General features: G+C 31.7%; 1 protein-coding gene and 1 long non-coding RNA gene across 10 annotated transcripts; one reads left to right on the forward strand and one right to left on the reverse strand.

The window, feature by feature from the left end:
- Positions 1-4334: 4334 nt before the first annotated feature.
- On the reverse strand, positions 4335-10922 carry LOC123905468 (probable pectin methyltransferase QUA2). Of its 2 annotated transcripts, none has more exons than XM_045955075.1 (9): positions 10425-10922; positions 9204-10027; positions 8851-8983; positions 8083-8323; positions 7752-7965; positions 7249-7421; positions 6520-6823; positions 5977-6115; positions 4335-4846 (listed from the first exon to the last, which is right to left on the reverse strand). In XM_045955075.1, the coding sequence occupies exons 2-9, from the start codon at positions 9866-9868 to the stop codon at positions 4688-4690; spliced, it is 2028 nt and encodes a 675-aa protein (XP_045811031.1). In that variant the 5' UTR covers positions 9869-10027; positions 10425-10922; the 3' UTR covers positions 4335-4687. The 2 variants fall into 2 exon arrangements, with proteins under 2 accessions (XP_045811031.1, XP_045811030.1); XM_045955074.1 differs by having other exon boundaries at positions 10171-10672.
- A 2813-nt stretch (positions 10923-13735) lies between these two features.
- Positions 13736-17576, forward strand: LOC123908531. Of its 8 annotated transcripts, XR_006809638.1 has the most exons (9): positions 13753-14106; positions 14239-14333; positions 14582-14652; positions 14798-14942; positions 15141-15162; positions 15608-15810; positions 16426-16787; positions 17120-17147; positions 17277-17576. It is a non-coding gene; the product is annotated as an uncharacterized LOC123908531 (long non-coding RNA). The 8 variants fall into 8 exon arrangements; XR_006809641.1 differs by having other exon boundaries at positions 13743-14106; positions 14239-14942; positions 16426-16568; positions 16679-16787; XR_006809635.1 differs by having other exon boundaries at positions 13760-14106; positions 16426-17147.
- The last annotated feature ends 4586 nt before the right edge of the window (positions 17577-22162 follow it).

Genomic DNA, 22162 nt, shown 5'->3' on the forward strand with positions numbered 1-22162 from the left:
CTTCGCATCGACACGATGCATCGTTAGTCATACAAAACGGATACATTTTCAAAATGAAACTAAACCAAACAGAGTGTTCCCAAAGGACTCTATATAGATATAAAACCCCTTTTTCCCGTGTCTCAATCAGAGCAGAGCTTCACCATTTCACTCGGACGAGGCTAACACATAACCTGTCAACCTGGACCCCCAAAGGTCCAGCAAATAACACAAAACAAAGAGTTAGAAAACATAAACATAAATATAAGTGTGAGTAGTATACTACACACTTCACACGCTATCATACATTTCTAACTCACGCACATACATCGTCAAATACGACTACCAATTAATCATTCATTTACAAACACACCAATCATATAGTTTCACGTCTTCTCGGACACTACCAAAGTGTTCATTTTATAGTCATGACGGACTCTACACTTGTTCATTTTATAGTCATGACGGACTCTACTCACATACCAAGTCATGGCAACAATCACAGTATTAAACAATTAGTAAATACCAAAGCTTAACACATACGGAAAACACATTACAATCCAATCAGATAACGTCACATAACAATTATCAAGTATATGCACATTTACCCTAATGCAATCTAATGCCATTTACTCATGTCATGTCCCCTAGACACAACTAATGCATGTGGTACCATTTCCACGTTGTTCAGATTTCAGTCATGACGGACTGTTCAGTTTTCAGTCATGTACGGACTGTTCAGATTATAGTCATGTACGGACTGTTCAGATTATAGTCATGTACGGACTCTACATCAGCAGTTTTACATCATGCAGGATAAGCGTATCACCAATGGTGGACCAAACCAGTTTTACATCATGATGGATGCCGCTATTCACCCCATTTAAGATGAACCCAGTTTTACATCTTGTTGGATGCGTCGGAACTTACCGAACCACCTTATCTCCCTTGGATAAGCTCAATAACAGTTTTATATCATGTAGGATATGGCTATCATCAACCATCTCTCCCATAAAGAGGAGTCACACAGTTTTATATCATGTTTGGATATGGGTTCCAGATCTCGGATAACATAATCCCATCTTCGACCACTTTTTATAAACATAAACAATTTTCATCAATTATTGGAATTCACATGATTCCCATAACACAATTATTCATGAATGCATGATTACTTTTAAACACATCAAATACATGACGCTATCTAGCTCGAAGCTATTCATTCACTGATGCGGAAACACAATTCCAACATCTAACACATTAGGATAACACAATATCCTATCACTCCAATCATAATTATTCATATGATAATTATCTGCATAACCATTTTTATACACATAAAGTTTCATTTACACTTATGTCATAAAACACACATCATTCTCTTATCATTGCAAATTAATGCTAAAACATATACATACTCACTTTAAGCTACAACTTATTGCATACACGTTTATCAATCATATAACGATTAACAATAAGCATTAACAGTATCAACATGTATCAACAATCATGTAAGGATACCCTTAAACCATGTTACAAGTGCCTAATTACACTTTATAAACATCAACAAAATTGCTGTCACAAAGGCCTTCGCTGAGCGAAGGCTCAGCGAGACATGGCGAACCTCATCAGGAAGTCACCTGCTCATGGCGAGCATTGGCGAGCTTCAGCGAACATGTTCGCTATAGCGAACTCCTGGTCGCTTAGCGAACTACACCAGAAAAGAATATCTGTTCTTGAGTTTTCTAAGGCGGTTTAACATGGAATCCACTCAAAAATCCATCTAGACATGTTATAAATTCTTATAAACAGCTAATTCAAGCATATATGGTATCTATGAACATTAATTAACACTCACAAACACCCACATACATCACACTTACAAATTCATACCAATTTCTTGCATTTTAAGCAAGTTTAACAAAACATGCAAATCATTGATCAAACATCTACATATACCCACTTTCAACTCCCCAAAGTTGTTTACCTCATCTACCATGAGTTCACTACACATGTTAGGATCAAAAGAATCCATTTTTCCATTAAGAAAGTCACCCACAAAACCCACAAGAAAATAGAGTGGAAAGAGTTTGGGAGTGGAGGAATCGACATCCTCCCCTCTTTCGAATCACTCACGAATATGTAATCTAACTCTCATACCTTAGCTCGACGAATCCACAAGCTTGCTCTTCTCTTTCTCTCCCACGAGCTCCTCTCTTTCTCTTTGGCTCTTGCCCTAGCTCTCAATCTTCCTTTCTCATGAAACATAAATTATGAGACTATTCATGGTTTGACTTGCTACTTATAGCTCTCTCTATTCTCATGGATCAAAGCCCAATTGGCTAAGCCCAATAACCACTTACACGCCCCAAGGCCCAATCAACATAACTTCTCGCTCATTAACTTACGTTCTCGCTAAATGATTATTCGCCGCTTAATCATTTAATTATAAATCACGCCCTCGCGTAATAAAATAATTAAATAACGAATACTAAATTTTGGGTCGTTACATAAAATAATGTTGCCCAATCACTAAAGCTAGTTCAGGTCACAATCACATAGAAACAGTTCTATAATATAAGGTGGAATTAACCACCGAACATATTTTATACACCACAACTTATTATATCATCTTATCTTATATCTTATCTTATATATATAATGGTCGTAATATGTAACTAGGTTAACCCTAATTTGCATTGCAGTTTTGGAGGGATTCGAACTCAGGATCACTCGGTGTGAATAAAATCATTCAACCACTATGGTATGTAAGCCAATTGTGATTAAAATAACGTCCTCCAGGTGTTAACCATATCGAAACTTTACAATTGAGAATAAATATTGCGGAATTAATTTGTTAATACTCAAATAGGAAAGATTTCATATGTCAATTAAGCACCATGAAATGAATTTTAATTAACTTGATTTTATTTATTTTTTGATATTGGAATTATATATTTAGTATACATATATGAGAAAAAAATAAAATGAGAATTCTTAGAATTATTATAGTTTTTTTTTCGGTACATGAAATTAGACATTAATGATTTCAAAAAATAAGTCTATGTAGATTTATTTTTTTATCAGCCACTAAGAAACAAACACAAACCTATAAAATGTTACATGGAAATGTCACATCAACAAGCTCATGTAGATTTATTTTTTTATCGGCCACTAAGAAAAAAACAAATCTTGAAAAAAAAAACTATTTATTAGGAGGTTGCTTAACCTGATTTAATAATAAAAAATAAAAAATCCGATGTTCTACATCAGTTGACTCATGCGTCAAGTTTGCTCGGCAAAACCAGATTTTAGCAATGCAAAACCAGATTTTCAATTTCCATTTATATCATGACTATTATGTTTCAAATAATAATTACACATCAATGATGATTGAAATAATTTGAAGCATATTGTGTACTTGTGACTTTAACCCATATTTATAGTCACAATTAGAATGAAAAGAAAAAAAAAAATATTGATGTAAAAATTCTTTGTGCAGCATCACAATTATATATATTATCAAAGAATACCACTCATGCTAACACCTTTTTATTATAGAAGGAGAAATAATATTAGGAAGCAATATAGACGACAAAGTTTTTATTGCTAAATTATCCTTAACACCATCTGACATTAGAATCCCTTTCAAATTTCAACGTCGACAGTTTCCTATCGTTGTTTCATTTTCCTTGACCATTAACAAGAGTCAGGGTCGGTCACTGGAAAATGTTGGAATGTATCTTCCGTAATCACTATTTTTGCATGATCAGTTATACGTTGTTGTGTCAAGAGTCACATCGAGAAATGGTTTGAAGATTTTAATCATTGATGATGACGTCAACCTTACAAATATCATTTCAAATGTCGTTTATAAAAAAATAATTCGTAATTTGTAGGATTGTTTACTTTTATATTTATATAAGTTGGTAGAAATAAATTAGACAATAAATATTTTCGATTTGTAGGATTTTTCCGTTCATTTTTACTTGTCGTTTTATAAAAAAACAATAAATTAAGAAAGTGTATTTTTGCACCTTATCTTCCTATTATATACTCTTTTTTTAATTTACGAATAATTTTTTTTTCACACACTTTCTCTTTTCAATAAATTTAATATATTATGTACCAAAAATAAATTAATATGTTATGTACCAAAAAAAAAAATTAAATAAAACTTTATTTTTCCAAATATATATTAAATCTTTTACCGTTTCAACAATTATTCCTATATATTTGTAATTTACATGAGAATAAGTAATTTAAAACAAATTTATTTTTCTAAAACGACAAGTAAATAGGAACGTATCTATAATTATTGATCTGTGTGAACCCACATCCATGATGCTGACTAGTTCTATAATATAAGGTGGAATTAACCATTGAACATATTTTATACACCACAACAACTTATTATATCATCTTATAAATATTTATGTTTATGGTAACTAATTAGTAATTAGACATCACAATCACAATAAAGAATAAATCTACCGATTCTTTGCCAACAGCTCTGTTGCTTGTGTGATAATTACACGAGCCTATGCGCACCTTACGGCTACACAGGAGATGTGGCGGTATCATCCTCTATTTTTTTTTTTCCCCTTCCTTTTTCAACTCCTCACTTTGTATGGCAGAACTTTATGATAACTATGGAAATGAATATGTGTATATTATTATGGTATAATTTCTTCAGAACATCAATTAATTAGCTTGCATGTCTCTTAAAGAAAGGTTTCTGGCAAATCAGGAGTTTCTCCTCGCTGTTACTTTCGATTTCTATCACTCTTGCTTCCCATTTCAGCTGTGTTGTTAGAGCTCTAGCTGATTCAACTAAAGGAACTGTGTCTCGAATTATAAACCAACCCTGCACACATGACAAATGACATTAAATCAGAAGTCATTCAACTTGGTAAAATCGATGAGTGAGTCATCAATTTAGTTTTTGAAATTCTAGAGGTTACGCAGATCTGGTCCTCAATTTTAAAAATTATAAATTGATTTCTGAATTCGAAAACTCTACTCTTGATCACAATAGACTCTATGACATAATTTAAGGTACAGTTAGTAAATTTACCAACCCAAAATGTGATCGACAAGTTTCAGTTTCAGAAACCATTTAGAAATTCCATTAATTTCAGATACCAAAATTCTAATGCATATATATGAGTTCATGTACTAAACTTATATTTCACTCTAAAATCACAAATGAGACCAAACATTTTGAAATATCTCACTTTTTGTTTTATCTAAGAAACAGAACTGGCATCACCATACAGACCACACTCAGAGATGTCTGTACACAATAGAAGGTCTGCCATATTCATACATCTTTACCATCTTTACATTCATGTTACATTCATATTACGAAAATTCTCGATCACAGATTCACAATAGTCTCTGACATAATTCGAGGTAATAAATTTATTGACCAAAGCAATCCGATGTGATCGAGAATTTTAAATTTCGGAAACATTTAAGAATTTCATTAATTTCAAGTACCAAACTGTGTGATGCCTGAGAATAACTCGCTCCATAATCAAATGAGACCAAATATTCTGAAATGTTTCACTTTTTGTTTTATCTAAGATAAACAAAACTGGCAATCTGGCATCACCATAAAGACTACAATCAGAACAGTCAGTACACAATAAAAGGGCTTCCTTATTCATACAAATATTCTACAGGACAAACTACATAGCACATTTTAATACAGTGCTTAAATAGAAAATCATGTACTGATTTTGGTCTGGGACAAATTAAATGTCCAACTAGTGATTTTAAAATAAGGTTTAGAAAAAAACCTTCACCAATATGTAGAACATTTTGAAAACAAAATATTATGCAATTTGCCAGGATAAAGCAGTGGCCAGAAAATCTGGTCAGAGCTTTTATGACTCATAACTACATACTTACTCCCAATTACTGAAAAGTACATTGGCTCAGGATACAAGTGTGAATATAAATAAGTGGAAGGAAACTAGTGTATTTACATACCTCTGGGCGAAGTAACCTGTCAATTTCAATAAACAGATCAAGCATGGTGCACCTGCGTGGCTGGGAAAATTCAAGGGACAGAAGCCCTGCTGCATGCACCAAGTCGTATGTTCTTGGGTACGTCGGAAAGGGCTCACACCTAGAAGTGACCGAAAAATCACAATAGTAAGAAAACTTTAATCTACCTAGAAACTATACTTCACAACTCTAAGCTAAAGGTAATTGGCAAAATAAAACATTAAATCACCAAATTTTGAATATTTTTCAAGCTATTGAAGAAACTACAATATAAAGAAAAGCATAACTCTTACTCCCTCCGTGACACTTTATAAGCAAAAATGCATTTTTTAGGTTCATTGTATATTTAATGTATCTAGTCCATAATATAGACCAGATACATTAAATATACAATGAACCTAGAAAGTGCATTTTTGCTTATTAAGTGTCACGGAGGGAGTATGTATTTAGAAGGGGACGAGATTTAAAAGAGGGAAGAAAGAAAGAGTAAATTTAGCATATGCCACAGAAAGGAGATTAAAATACCAATCATGTAAAATGCCGATAAAACCTCTGTCATGAATCAAGGGAAGATAGTTGGGTCCACTTATTGAGACCACATTCATCACCCACACAGACTTTCTAGCTTGCAACAATGCAGAATTAAAGCCACCAAAATTAGCATTCATGTCTAGCACATTTCTGAACATGTTATAAGGCGGCGAAGGGTCCTCGTCACCGGGCCTCTTCGGGTGATCAGAAAATATTAGAGGAGACAGAAGTGACCAATAGTTTTGGACCACTGCTTTCCAGCTATCAGAGTCCTCAGCAATTTCATCAGGCAGCAATCCTAGAAGGAATACAAAAAAATTGATTCAATAAGAAAGTACAAATTCTGTACAATCACTTCAATTAAGAGGAAGTAAATCAGCATTTCAAACTTAAATCAGCATTGCAAAATAACAATTTAGTCCCTTAAATTAAACATGTCCTCAATTTAGTCCCTTTTAATAAATTTAGCATCACAATTTTGTCTTCATACAATAAGAGACTATTCAATTCAATATATAGGTCTTTTATTTGTTTTGATGGATATTCACTAAAGAGATATTTTGGTGAAGGGGTAAATTGATTGACGTTCGTTAATTTAAGAGACTAATTTACTATTTTATAAGTTTGACTGACTACATTGCTCAACTCTTACGATTTTGGAGAAAGAAATGTTGATTTACTCCATGAAGAGATCATAAATCACTGTTAAAGGACAACAATTACCATGTATGGCTAGCTCGTTCTTGTTCAAATTAGCCCGAGAAGGCCATTTTCCTCTTTTCTCAATAGAAATCCAACGACTGCTCTGCGTTCCTCCGATGCAGTTTTGCAGTTCGCGATAATATGGAGACTCCACATCAAAACCTCTACCACACAAAGGCCGAGAGCCACGCTTTCTGGTAATAAAAACAAGTAATGCTAATCAATGCCACTTTACTTTTGAAGTGGTACAAAAATGTGTCGCAATGAAACAACACCAAGGCACAAACATTGACACGTCGGCACTAATAATAATTTTAGAATTTGAGAAAAATGAGTAATTGACAATTGTTAGTGTCGTGTTGGTGTCTATATGTCAGTGTCAGACACCAGAAACAGCCTTCAATCTGATGTGTCAGCCTTCAACAGGCATGGTATAATCTGTTTATAGTAATGTGTTTCAAGGGTTACACAAGAGTGAAATGATTTCTCACAACTCACAAGTACATCATGTAAAGCAGGATTACCTTGAAGCATAACAACTCTTTTTACTTGCTTTCTTCCATACTACAGTTTCATCTTGCTGTGATAGCATGTCCCAGCATAGATTTTCTGTAAAGTCATGTACAAAATTCCACCTTTTCTGATTCTCCTTGTTACGAGCATTTGTAAGCGGTGATGTCCAAACAAAGTATCCGCCCGGTCTTAAAAGTCTATCAGCTTCAATCAAGAGATTGCCATCTGTACCACAAAATATGGATGTCAATAAGAACCCGTAATTTTACATACAACAAAGTTATGGTTCAGAAGACAGATAAAAAATTTAAGATCCTAAATTTAAACAGAGAAGGGGGATACCTTTCTGGTCCCAATCAATGCCACATCTTGCACAATGTAACATATCAAAGGATAAAGATGGACAGGGCAACTGTTTTGAAGTAAAAGAAGCAATCATAGCAGGAAGGCCTCGCTCGAGAGTAAGCTGAACTTGACTACCAGAAGGCTCGTAGTTTGCAATACACAAGGTCAAAAGTTGACTGTCCAAGAGGTGTGCTCCAAAGCTACCATAGCCACAACCTATGTCTAGTACGGTTCGAATCTGGAAATTTCAGGATGCCAACATTTGTCAATCAAACGACATTTAAGGTAAGGAATATCATAGTCAAACTTAACTCAACTTGGTTTCAAAGTCACGAAAATCTATTAGAACACAAGTCTCTTCCAACACAACCACAAACAATTCCAAAAGAATGTACAAGCTTATAGCATTTAACACATCTACAAGGTTAAATTATATCTCTCCAGATACTCTTACAATATTCATATGATCATTTTAGATAGTTAATAATAAAAGATATAGGGTTAGTGACAGTAATCTGGGCCATAACATAATGGTTATTTATGTTGCTGAAACCGCAAGCGATTGCAATTGATGTGAAATTCTCCGTAATATCAAGAACCACGATGCAACCACTATTAAAGTCAATGAAAAGTCACCTCTATATATGCTGAATTCTACATCAATCATGTACCAAATAAGTTAACTATTAATATGATGGATCATAAGGGCCACCAAAAGAGTTGAAGTAACTCAATTTAACAATTTCAATGAAGAGTGATACTTACCCCAGCTTGTATGAAGGAAGATTCATTTCTAAGTCCAATCATTTCAGCAATCTGATGTGAGTAGTCTTCAACTCCATCAAACATATGAGAGGCTGAACGAAAGGAAATTTGTTCTTCATCCAACATCATCATCCTGTAAAAAAAAAAAAAAACTAAAACTTCACCGACAAAAAGTGTGATAGATAGCAAGTATGATTTTAAATTGTGGTTAGAACTGCAATTGCAGCTGCAATATAAATGATTTTGAGGTATTCACAACGACATCGAAACTGCTAATATTCCCACAATCTAAAGATTCGCGGCATAACCTCAACTGCTAAGTTACCAGAGAGTGAAAAACACATGTCGGTTACCTCTTGGTCAAGCTTCCAGAAGAAAGCACCTCTTGTGCAGTGATTTTCACATTAGCAACCCAAATAACATCTTTTCCAGTAGGCCACCTAAGAGGAACTTTGTAATTCATTGGTGGCAGAACCAAACAATTCTGCCTCTGCTCATATTCACATTTTCTTTCAAACCCATTATCATCAGAAACATTAAAGCAAGGAACAAAATTTTCAAATTCAGGAGAACAAGATTCCAGTTCTTTCCACCTTGAAACACCCCTAGAAATCTCACCAATATCCAACAAATCAGAAACCAGTTTCTCTTGGAGTCTCCTATAACCATGATAAACACGAACTCTTGATGAAGCTGACAAATTCAAAGTCCACCAAAAAGATCCAACAAGAGCAAGAACAACTATAAAAACTAAACTAAACTTCAATGAAAACAACAGCAACTTAAAACAGCTTCTTGGTGTTCCAACAATTAATGGATCAGATGTAAAACCATTCTCTTTATCTGAAAACAACAACTTTAAAGGAGACCTCAATGCTAAAGGGGTGTGATCTGAAGAACCCCTTTTATCAAAATCATCTTTTTCTGATTTGTCTTTGGATTGTGAGTCCCATGTATCATCATGTATGCTGTCAGGTACACGAATACCAGACACACCTCGATGTAGAGGCCTAGACATTCTTTTTCCAAACAAAATAAAAACTCAACCTTTGAATCTTGAAACAAGCTTTTTAATGTTGTTGACACTGAAAATGAAGACTAAGAAAGCAATAGGGAAAGAGTGTTGTTTATTTCAACACGGTTTAGAGAATCCAGCTCCAGTTGAGGAATCACAAGTCTACAATACCAAAATTAAAAATATGAAAGTTAAATAAGAGAGAGAGTAAACAAAGAAAGAAAGAAAAAAAAAAAACTTTTTTCTTCTGAAAAGGGAATCAAAAGCAGAGGAATAAAGACAAGAAAAAACAGTAATTAATTCACCGCATCTGATATAAATCACGGACCCAGCAATGAAATGGATATATACCAATAACACTTAATAAGCAAAAACTTAAAAAAAAAAATGGAAATTTGAAGTATATGGGTTGGTGAGTAGCATTAACAGATAACAGAACAGTGAATTTTCACTTGCATATTGTAACTAACAAGTAAAAAATACTATTGAATTCAATAGCTACTAAGAAGTAGTAGTAACTTTTGAAGAGTAATAATAGTAGTATAGTACAAGTAAGTACCTAAGGTGTTTGTTTGATGGGGGGGGTTTTGGTGATGATAATAACTTGCAAAACAAACACAAAGAGTGTATAATGTGGTAGATTGAATGAGTAGTAGTAGTAGTAGTAGTAGTGTGGTGTGGTTCTTGTATTTTTCTCTCAGAGTCAATTTGTCGAATGATTAAGGTGCATTGGAAATGGAAGAGAGGGCGAGAGAGAGAAAAAGAGAAAAAGACAAAGAATGAGAAGCAAGATGCAAGCCAGATTTTGTACTGATCCGATCGTGAGCACAGACACTGTCTGCTCGCTTCGGTTTCAGAACATTATTATATTTTCGGCTTAACTATGCATTTGGTGCCTTACGTTTATTTTAGATTTTAATTTATTCTCTTACGTTTAAAAAGTATTAATTTGGTCCCTTACATTTTAGTTTTCAAATTAGTTTTTTCCGTTAATTTTGTTACTAACACCGTTTGAACAGTACACGTGTCAGCGTGTCCAAGTGCCACGTGTCAGTCCACATATGCAAATTGACTGCCACATGTGACAAAATTGACGGAAATGACTAATTTAAAACCTAAAATAAACGTAAGGGACCAAATTGATAATTTTAAAACGTAAGAGACCAAATTAAAACCTAAAATAAACGTAAGGACCAAATGTATAGTTAAACCTATATTCTCAAATTTTCATATTTTTATATACTGCTGAAGTTTCTTAAAGATTTTCCCCTGAATCCCTTTTTTTCAACTTTTTTTATATTTTATTTGTATTTCTATATTACATCCAAAATTTCCGGGTGTTTGTAAAAAAAATATAATATATTTATAAAATAAATATGTAAAGGAACATGCTAATTTATATCATATACTAAAAATTTAAGTAGAAATAAATAGATACTTTAATATTCAAAAAGAAGTGAGACAGTATCTATATATAGGACATATCACATGAGAATGACTATCTTATATGAGAATGATGAGAATGAATTGTAACCATTAAATTAAAATGAATGATCCAGATTAAAAACCTCAACATGCATCGCTCCTTATTCTATCAATTATCGTCTCATTCACTGTTCATCTTCTCCAATATGTGAATGGATTTATCCCCATTCTATTCATCCAAAATTTTCATTTTCAAATACGATGAAAATAACAAAACTGACCCCAATCTATTTCATTTTCTATTGGTTTTGGATTGTTTTGTCTATTGTGAAAGCAAGGATTGATTAATTGAACCAAACTTTAAAATCAAACTGAAATCAGCAAATTGGGCGAATAGCCAAAGAATTTAATTAATAACTCGACAAATTTGACAAAGAGTTGATTGATTGTTATTATGGCAAGCGATAGAGAAATCTGAAAAACGAGAGTAGATGCGGAGAAGATAAAGTGGTGGGATTTATGAGTCGGTGAAATAGAAGATTGAGATTGAAATTAAAAAAAAATAAGGATTTCATAACCCAAATCCCAAAAAATTCTCTAATACCAAATTTCAGTTTCTGTTCACATTGTCCAGTTTCCGCTCCAACGAGAATCTCAATCCCATTCACAGTACCCATGAATGAACGAATATGATACTGTTTTTTTTTTTATCATTAAGAGTAGTTGTAATTTTTAATCATGGCAAGATGAAATGTGGATTGGAGAAGATGAAGGGTTGAATGAGTTTATGAGAATTGATAGAATAGGAAGAGATACATGTGACATTTAAAATCAGTCTTTAGAAAGGAAAACAGAACTGGAAATATAGAAGAAATTGAGAGAAATGAAGAAGAAGATTATCAGAGAAGATCAAAGAAGCATGGAGAATGGGATCTGGAAACGCAAATGAACGAGAGAGAGAGAGAGAGAGAGAGAGAGAGAGAGAGAGAGGATTGTTGGGTTTGAGTGGTACATGACTCATTTAAGGTGTTTTAATCTCAGCCATTTCACTACCACAAAAATTAGTTTTAATAGCGCCTATTTAATACCCTTATTTAAAAAGCGCTATAAAAGACTAACACGGAGGCCCTATAATAACGCTTTTGAAAAACCCGCTCTTGAAACTACCAACATTGATACTCTATAATAGCGTTTTTGAGAAAGTGCTATTAAAATCATGTCTTACAATAGCGTTTTTCATTTAAGCACTACAATATGTGAAATTAGTAAATAAAAAATAGGGTAAATAGTGTTATACCCCCTGCAAAATAGGCGAGTTTTGCGTTACCCCCATGCAAAATATTTTTTTGAGATTACCCCCCTGCAATGTCAAGATTCTTTGTGTTACCCCCCTGGCTTAACAAGTGGGCATATGACATGGAAGAATCTTGACGTGGCATGACACGTGGAAATTAATTTATTTTTTTATTTATTTTTAATTGCCAACTCATTAATTAATGTGAGTTTTTAATTAAAAAAATGAAAAAAAAAACTTAAAAGTTGTTATATTTTTATGAACTTACTTAAAAGAAAGTTTTGTTTTTTTTTTTTGACTAAAAGTTGTTATTATATATATAAAAAAAAATTCTTATATATATATATATAATAACTAATAATAGAGTAACAAAAAAAAAAACGAAGATGAAAAAAAACTAATAATAATAATAGTAACCAAAAAACTAATAATAATAATAGTAACCAAAAAACTAATAATAATAATAATAACTAATATTATTATTAGTTAAAATATGTGATTGCAGTTTTTTTTTTTTTGGTTATATTAGTTAAAATATGTGATTGCAGTTTTTTTTTTGGTTACTCTATTATTATTAGTTATTATTATTATTATTATTAGTTTTTTTGTTACTATTATTATTATTAGTTTTTTTTCATCTTCGTTTTTTTTTTTTGTTACTCTATTATTAGTTATTATATATATATATATATATATATATATATATATATATATATATATATATAAGAATTTTTTTTTATATATAATAACAACTTTTAGTCAAAAAAAAAAAAACAAAACTTTCTTTTAAGTAAATTCATAAAAATATAACAACTTTTAAGGTTTTTTTTCATTTTTTTAATTAAAAACCCACATTAATTAATGAGTTGGCAATTAAAAATAAATAAAAAATAAATTAATTTCCACGTGTCATGCCACGTCAAGATTCTTCCATGTCATATGCTCACTTGTTAAGCCAGGGGGGTAACGCAAAGAATCTTGACATTGCAGGGGGTAATCTCAAAAAAATATTTTGCAGGGGGTAACGCAAAACTCGTCTATTTTGCAGGGGGGTATAACACTATTTACCCTAAAAAATATGATGTTGTTGGGTGTCGAACCTGTGACCCTCTTATTATTGTTTTTTTTTTTTTAAACAGATCTCTTATTATTGTTAATAAAAAAACAAATTGATATCAAAATTAAAATTAAAAAATAAACATAGAGTCATTCATCTCCGTCGAACCTCCATCGATGTCGTCTTACCTTGTCAAGGTCCACCGATCTCGTCGTCTATGTTCTTTGTTTCGACCCATCACCTCACAATCGAACCATATATCATTCGTTTTCTCTCCTTCAAACCCTAAATTGCTCTTCGTTATTAACACCTCTATCAACCATGTAACCAAAAAAAAAACACCTCTATCAACCACGCTCGAACACCACCCTCACCCCTTCTTCGTTGCCAGAAAGAAAGAAACTATCACGCAAAGGAGCTTTTTTGCCAACCCCTTCACTGACGAGCTTCTGCCCTCATACACAGGTTTGATTTGAAACCCTAATCTTGTCTGATCCTTTGGTTTCTTGATTTTTCAATTAATTTAAACTTCTTTCAGTTCAATGTTGCAAATTGACAAGGACCACCTCCTTGATTTTTCAATTGCTTAAATTTCAGGTGTTGCAAACTATTTGATTTTGGATTTTAGTGTGGTATCATCTATTTGTTTTCAATCACTTAGTATTGTTTATTTTGAGGTGTCTTCATTTCAGGTAATTCATTTTTTAAAGATAATTGTTTGATGATTAAGAATTTGAAACACCCTCACTTGCTTGTTGTGTGGTTTGTGAATGTATTGAAGAAATTGAAGTTGTAAATTTTAATCCATGTTTACATTATTTTCTTGCCATATATTAGATTAGGTTGTTCTATCTTTGTGTGATTTTAGACATAGATTGTTGATCATCTTTGCCACATGAAAAAGTGTAAATCTATTAATCTTGTTGTTGTGTTTGAACAGTTGGAATGGTTCTTGTATAAAAAGGGTTGCTCAAATGCATCTTCTCCATAAATTTGTAGGTTACATTATAGGTGATGATTTTCAATTTTAAGTAAAAAAAGCTAAATTTATAATGTTTTCAATCCCTATAATGATGCCTCTGCTACTGGAATTTAATTTAACTTACTCCTATTTCTAGTTGATATATTATGATTTCTCTTTGTTTTCATTGTACAGGAAACTTGACATGCTTTGATATATAAATTAAGAAGTGGTCAAAGTAATAGGTTCAAGTTCTTTGAAATTTGGTGGATGAGAATTTTCTGCATTTCCTCATAGGATTGATTGAAAAGGGGCATTCTTTCCTGTGCGTTTTTAAATGGTAGGTAGATTGGAACCGCTGCTACAACTATGAAATCTATTGAATTTGTGTTTCTCTGCATCTTTTCTCTCCGGTCGAGCCAAACTATTGATTCTTCCTCTTCTATTCTCTTTCATTACCTCTTCTTTTTTCCTTTTTCAATTAGAACGGTTATTAAGTCCACCAAACTACCTCTTATTCCTTTCTTTGCTGTTGTAGGTTTCAACCGCACCAACTGAAGGTATTTGTTGATCTTGTTTCCTTTCATTGTTACTGCTCTTTTGTTTATCTTTTAGGCATCATTTTTCACTTGATTATATTATTGGGTTTGAATTTTTGCTGTTATATTTCCTCTGCATTGTGGTTCTCAATTTGGATTTTCAGTTTTTTCTAGTTAATTTATAGTGTACTTATTGTGAATACTAAATCATAAGTAAGAATCTTGTATATATGTGTGTGTATTTAGTGTAGGATATTTGTTTGTTGAAAATGCTATTGTGGTGCATAATTGTATGCCTATGTGTAAGTCGTTTGAGTTCTGTTTAGTGTAGATTCAAGTGTGAATTGTGAAACTAGTAATGAATAATGAATTTAAAATTATAACTGTGAAGTGTAAATGTTGAAGTTCTTCAATACTAGTTTCATTTTGTTTTGCTAGTTCTCAGTGTTTTATTCTTATTTTTCAGTTCTTTCATATGTGAGGAGATCATATACTGGTGATATTTACCACGTCTTTAAAAAAATCATACAGGTACCAAGCTACCAAGCTTACTTTGCACATGTAACTTATTTTATGGTAAAACTTGTATGTATCTGCAATTGTAAATGATTCAGGAAAATAATAGGTATGCCTCAAATCACACATTGGGAATGGATCTGCCACTCTTAGGTAAGTTTTAACTCAAAACACTATATATTAGTGTCCTTTCTCTATTTTTCTGAAGTTCCAGATTACTAGTCCTGCATAATATTAGAAGTTTGGTATGCTTATTTTGTTCTTCTATTATTTTGAATGACTTGTGAAAGATACATTCATCATGACCTTGTAAATCATTCGTAAGTTTATGTAAGTCAAACAATTTGATAGTGCTCCATTTTATCATAGTCATTCAGCTGTTTGATGGTCTTGAAGTGTATTTGATGTGTCGAACTGTTATCACTCATATTGTGTAAGTAACCATGTGCTTTAAGTGTATGTAGCTCATAAACAATTTTTGTTTATCATGCTTATTTTTAATTCTGAAACTTCTGAATATTACTCTTGTAGACATGACTCATGAGTAGCTTCTTTTCTTGTTAGTATTATTAGTTATGCTTCATTCAAGTTTGAACACTAAGTGATGAATTTTCTGGTTCCTTGGCTGTAATTTTTTTTTAAGAGTTACAGAATTACTACTCTGCTTTTTTATTTTGATATGATGGTTGTGAAGTTTCAGTTTTAGGCTAAGATCATTGTTAGGTTCAAAGTTATAAGATTTTTGAATTTGTGTCAATAAACTTGTAGGTTCCAACTAAAGAAAGCTGACATTGCTTATATAAGACACCTTTCTGCCAGGCTTCCCGAGGTTACATCTATTATCTATATCTTTCATTGAACTTAATGATTTTATTTTTAGTTGACTACAAGAATCAAGTTGCAGCCTGCAGGTATCTCTTTCTATCTTTCACTTGTGTAGTTCCCTTAATAGGATCTTTGTATTAAAAAAATTAAACACTTTATTTGTTGTTTTGTATACTGTGAAATGAATGACTTTCAGGTGAAGAGGGAAGATTAAATCAAATAGTAGATAAAGATCTAATGGGAGAGTGACTTATTTAAATGGGAAGAAATTGTCCATGTTGCACTCATGTGTAGACATATTTCAGGTGACTTTGTTTATTATGTGGAATTGCATATGCCTCTAAGTACTAAGGCACCACATGTAGAGTTATGAATTTTGTGACAATCTGAGCTGGTAATTAAGGCTTTTTTCATGTATCAAAGATCAACTATTTTGAAATCAGTGGTGTCATTTATAAGCAAAGGATTGATTAAGTTTGCCATTTTGATACCTCTAGATATATTTGAGTTGTATTTTGAAGTTGGATTATTTTATAACCAATACTTGGTTAATATTGTAGTGCATGTCACTTATTTTATTTCTTATGAGCAGTTTGATTTTAGGATTAATGAAATTTGTTTGGTTTTTATTATCCAGATTCAGAAAAACTAGCACTCATTATCAGGTGACTCTTACCTTTTATTCTTATTGTCTTTTTGTAGAGGATGAAATATTTTCCACCTTAGTTATTTTCCTTTTGGATAAAAGAATTGATATATCTAGTCTAAGTACCTTTGATTATAACTATATGCAGACATGAAAACAAATGAGTATATGCCAACAATGGTGGTGTTGACAAGACAAAAGTTGCCAACATTATTGTACGCAGAGAGGGATCAATGGTGCTTTTACTTCTACTTCATTTGAAAGATCAAGGATGTGAATTTTGACGTATCAATTTATATTTAGCTAGTTTTGTGATTTTTCCATCTCGTTGCTTATCAATGCTTAGCAATGTATTTAATGCTCTGTAATTCATATATTGATTAGTTTAAATGCAAATTGTAATTGGATTTGAAGATATCCATTGTATTATACAGTAGTAACTTGTAAAGATTTGAGTAGCATATTTTGTAACCAATATTTTTGTATGGTACACAATTTGAATGTCTTATGTGGTGTTTGATTCTAATCAATGAAAATTGTTGGCTCTTTTTTTTTGTATTCAAGTATAGCCTAATAAAAAATTGGATTTTTTTTTTATTTTTAAAAAAGACCTTTAATGGCGTTTATTAAAGAAAGCGTTATTATAGGTAGGTGCGGGCGCTATTAAAGCAAGTATATTTGAAGACTATAACAGTGCTTTATGCACGGGCGCTATTAAATATATGACCTATAATAGCTTTTTTAAAATAAAGCGCTATTAAATCCGTTTCCCAGTAAGCCGAAAACAACATACGACAGCGGTTTTCTTAATAAGCGCTGTAAAATATGTACAAATGATAGCGTTTTAAAGCGCTATAGGTCACCTATAATAGCGGTATCAGTAATAGCGTTTTAAAGTGCTATTAAAAGTCAAAACAAGTGCTATTAAAGGCCCCTTTTTGTTGTAGTTATATATATATATATATATATATATATATATATATATATATATATATATATATATATATATAAAATTCCGGGTGGGCTATGGTCTTGATCACTCCATAGCCAGATTCACCCGCAACTCAGTTTTCATGAGCTTAGCTATGAAAAGCTGAAGTTTGAATTTAAAAATATAAATTACACTTATTAAAAAGAATTTAATTGATATGTACCTGCGGTGTAAAATAATTTTACAATGTCAACCAATACCAATTATGTTTTCCGTCAAATCATCTCACTCAGTGGCGGAACTGGGAAAAAAAGTTGGGGTGGGCCAAGAAAAAATTTATAATGTATAAATTAAAGAAAAAATAAAATTTGCACCGATAATGTAAAATAATTTTACATTAATAGTACCTGTTTATTCTGCCAAATCATCCCATTAGTCCCCATTAAACTCTAAGCTCAAATTTATATTTCATACAAAAAATTAAGTCATAATAAGCATATATTTGGTCATTAAAAAATTTAATTGTATAACTCTAAATAATATATTTTTTGAAAAAAAGATAGAAATTGTGCTTCTTTTATATTGATATATCTATATATTTTTTGGAAAAAAATATAAATTCTTCTTCTTTTGTATTGATATATGCATATGGATATTAAAATTGTTTTTTTAAAAGAAAAAGGAAAAGAAAATCGAACAAACCGAAGAAAAGAGAAGAAAAAAGAACAAAATGTTAAAAACATGCTTTGCAGGATTTGAACTCACAACCTGAGTATGTTATGGCATGCTACAAGGCACTAGGCTAGCGCTTACATTTTGCATTTGGACGCGTAACTAAATATATACATAGTATAATTGTTTATTTTATAATAAAATCAAGGGTATATTAGTAATTTACTATTTTCGGGGGACCTCGGTGGGACCTCACTTCACCCCACTTTCTTGACTTGACATGGCAAAATGATGGTTATTTATTGGACGATCGTGTAAAACTATTTTACATCGTCAGTGCATATCAATTAAACTCTATTAAAAAAGCAAAAATATCATAATTTAGTGTATGTTTTTTATTTAATTTTTCATAAAATAAGTTTTATAGAAAAATGTAAAATTACTTCCTCTGTCTCTAATTATACGAACTTTTTGCAAAAAAAGTTTGTCCCTAAATATAAGATCCTCTACAAATTTCCAAATGCAATTGTTACTCTTTTTCCAAATATATCCCTCATTATTTTTGAGTTTATGCAAACAGCTTATACAATATAAATTAGGTTTTACGCTATTTTATAAGTTTTCGCTGGTGAAAATTGTATTTTTATAAACAATTTTATCATAAACTACCTTCTTTTTTTTTTTAATAAACTACCTTGACAAACTTATAATAATACATAAAAATTTATGTATTTCTATAAGTTGTTTTGCATAAGCAAAAATAAGCTAATCCAAACGGACCCTTAATACATTCTATATAAAGAAAAAATTAGTAATAGTATCACACAAGTCAAACAAAATTATTATTCCAACAACTTTTCTTAATGCACATGGTTTTTGAAAAAGTTTTTATAAAAAGAGACAGAGGGCGTAATTTTCATTGGTTATTAGTTATTAAAAAATAAATGAAATGAATTTTGTCAAAAATCAACAAATAAATAAATGAAATGAAAATAGTTCTAGGACAAGCAAACAAATATTAAATTTAAACAAAATTATTATTCCAACAATTTTACTTAATACCCATATTTTTTTTAAAATTCTTATAAAAAGGGACGGAGTGAGTAATTTTCATTGGCTATTAGTTATTAAAAAAATAAATGAAATGAATTTTGTCAAAAATAAATGAAAATAGTTCTAGGACAAGCAAACAAATATTAATTACATTTTCTTTGTTAGTTGTCCTATGTGATAATGAACAGTTGATGACGAAAGGATTTTCCTTTTTAGTTGTCACCACCGTTGAAAAATCTTCCATCTTTTTTAATTTTCACCGTTGTTAACATTGTTGGAAAATCGGCGAGTTCTAATGTGAACAAGTCACCTAAATAGTGCATCGTGCAAGACCATTTCATACCATTAGATAATAAAGTCCACCAAATATTCTGGTAGTCCCTACACACCAAATCCACTCTCTTCTCTTCCTCTTCCTCTTCCATCCTCCCAATCTAGGCAACGATGGTGCACATTTTTTTCATTCTTTATTGACATTTTTTTTATTCTTTAATTATTACAGTATCTTCTTAGTTTCTTAAGTTTAACAGAGATAAATTAAACATCACTGTCTTTGCCGTGCGATTTGCTGGAGATCATGTGCACCAATGGCAACATGACGGTGGACGGAGCAAGAGCTCCTCCATAACAAAAACATCACCGCACGGAAATTTCCAACAGAAATATGCGATACCTTAAGAACTTCACCGGCGATCTCCTTCTTTCCAACCATTAATGGCGGCCAACACCTCTTATTTTTAAAAAAAAATCATCAAAAATTCGTTAAAAAAATTAAAATAAATCATTAAACGTCTCATGTGAGTACCAATGTCCAGATCTATGAAATCTTGTTAAAAATTACAAGTTTTTGAGGATAAAGATCAAAGTGGTGGAGGCTTCGCAGTGAGGTGGAAGAGTGTAAAGTTGTGGAGGCACAGTTGTTGTGACAGAAGAGCTGGGAGGAAAGGACGAAAAAATGGAGAAAGTGTAAAATAATCAGGTGTGGGATAAACCATAACAATATTTTATAGAATATTTTAATCTACCTTTAAAATTTAGTCGTGCACCGTGAAAGATGTGACTAGGTGTTTCATGATAGCCAAAGCTTGGAAAATCTACCAAAACTTTGTCATACCTATAAAATAGAAATCAAACCCCAAACTATCTACTTAGAGAGTCCAAATTTATTACTACCTAGAGCATCTCCAATAAGAGTATCAAAGAGAGTATCTAGGATCGTATCTGAGGAGAGGGCGAAGAGGGTGACCGCCTCCATAAATATAAGTCTAAAATTTGGGTCCAAAATAATTTTTTAGGGGACTAATAAGCCCAACAAAAATAAATACGAAATTCTTAGTTTTGTCTGCCGCTTCTTATTCTCTCGGTGAACATATAATTGTATTAAGTATCAATGATGAACTTTGGTACAATTATATTTGACATGGTTGATAATTAGTGAATTGATACGATGATATGTAAGTATCAATGATCAAATTCTCTATGTGTATGTATCTCTTACTTTTCTGTCAAACCGCTTTTGTACTACTCATCACTACACATATGCAAATTCTTTTCTTCTTGCATTCTTGCTACATATCAACACACACTCATTCTTTTCCTCTCTACATTCTTTTCCTCTTTGCAAGTCTGCTACTTATCGGTCACCCCTATAGTTTTTTCTTATATAACATATCGATGTAAACACAATTATTAGTGACTTTGCATGATTACATTTAGAAAATGTGGTAAGAATTGTTTTTAAAGAGTATTTTGATATTAAATAAAAAGTTTAATGTTTTTTTAGAATTCAAATTTTTTATACTACAATTATTAATTAGGGCCCACATTGTAAATTTGCCCTTAGGCCACCAAAATCTTATAAACGGCCCCGAGAGTATCATAGACTAATGATCTGTACATTTTTTTGTTATTGGAGTTCCATGACTTGACATAAAGGGTATCATAATTGATGATACGGTATTTTATTTAAGGTTTCGTATCATCATTTTAATATCATCACTTTAAGTTAAAAATATAAATATAGAAGGGATCATTTGTTAATAATGTATGATACTCAAAGTAGTATCACCATTGGAACAAAATATTTATGAGTTGCATAAGTATTACAAGACATTGTAGAGATCACTTGTTAGTAGTAATGTATGATACCCAAAGTGTTATAACCATTGGAGATGCTATTAGACTCATTCATTATTGATCCTTAATTGCACTTTTTATCTCTTTTTTTTTTGTGAATCTTTTTATCTCTTATTTTATCACCGTCAAAAACAGGTAATTGAGATCCATTTAAAGGGTTGACATTTCCCAACAAATATTTCTCCATACACAATTGTCGGAGATCGAGCCCAAGACCAAATGATTAAAAAACTCAAGTATCT

The sequence above is a fragment of the Trifolium pratense genome, linkage group LG2, assembly GCF_020283565.1.
Source record: "Trifolium pratense cultivar HEN17-A07 linkage group LG2, ARS_RC_1.1, whole genome shotgun sequence".
NCBI lineage: Eukaryota > Viridiplantae > Streptophyta > Magnoliopsida > Fabales > Fabaceae > Trifolium > Trifolium pratense.

Excerpts from the sequence above, each read along its gene's own strand:
- LOC123905468 (XM_045955075.1), bottom strand. The coding sequence starts at position 9,868 with ATGTCTAGGCCTCTACATCGAGGTGTGTCTGGTATTCGTGTACCTGAC. Across the intron at positions 8,324-8,850 it reads CTTCCTTCATACAAGCTGGG|ATTCGAACCGTACTAGACAT; the intron begins GTAAGTATCACT and ends TGAAATTTCCAG. Across the intron at positions 7,966-8,082 it reads CATTGATTGGGACCAGAAAG|ATGGCAATCTCTTGATTGAA; the intron begins GTATCCCCCTTC and ends TTTGTGGTACAG.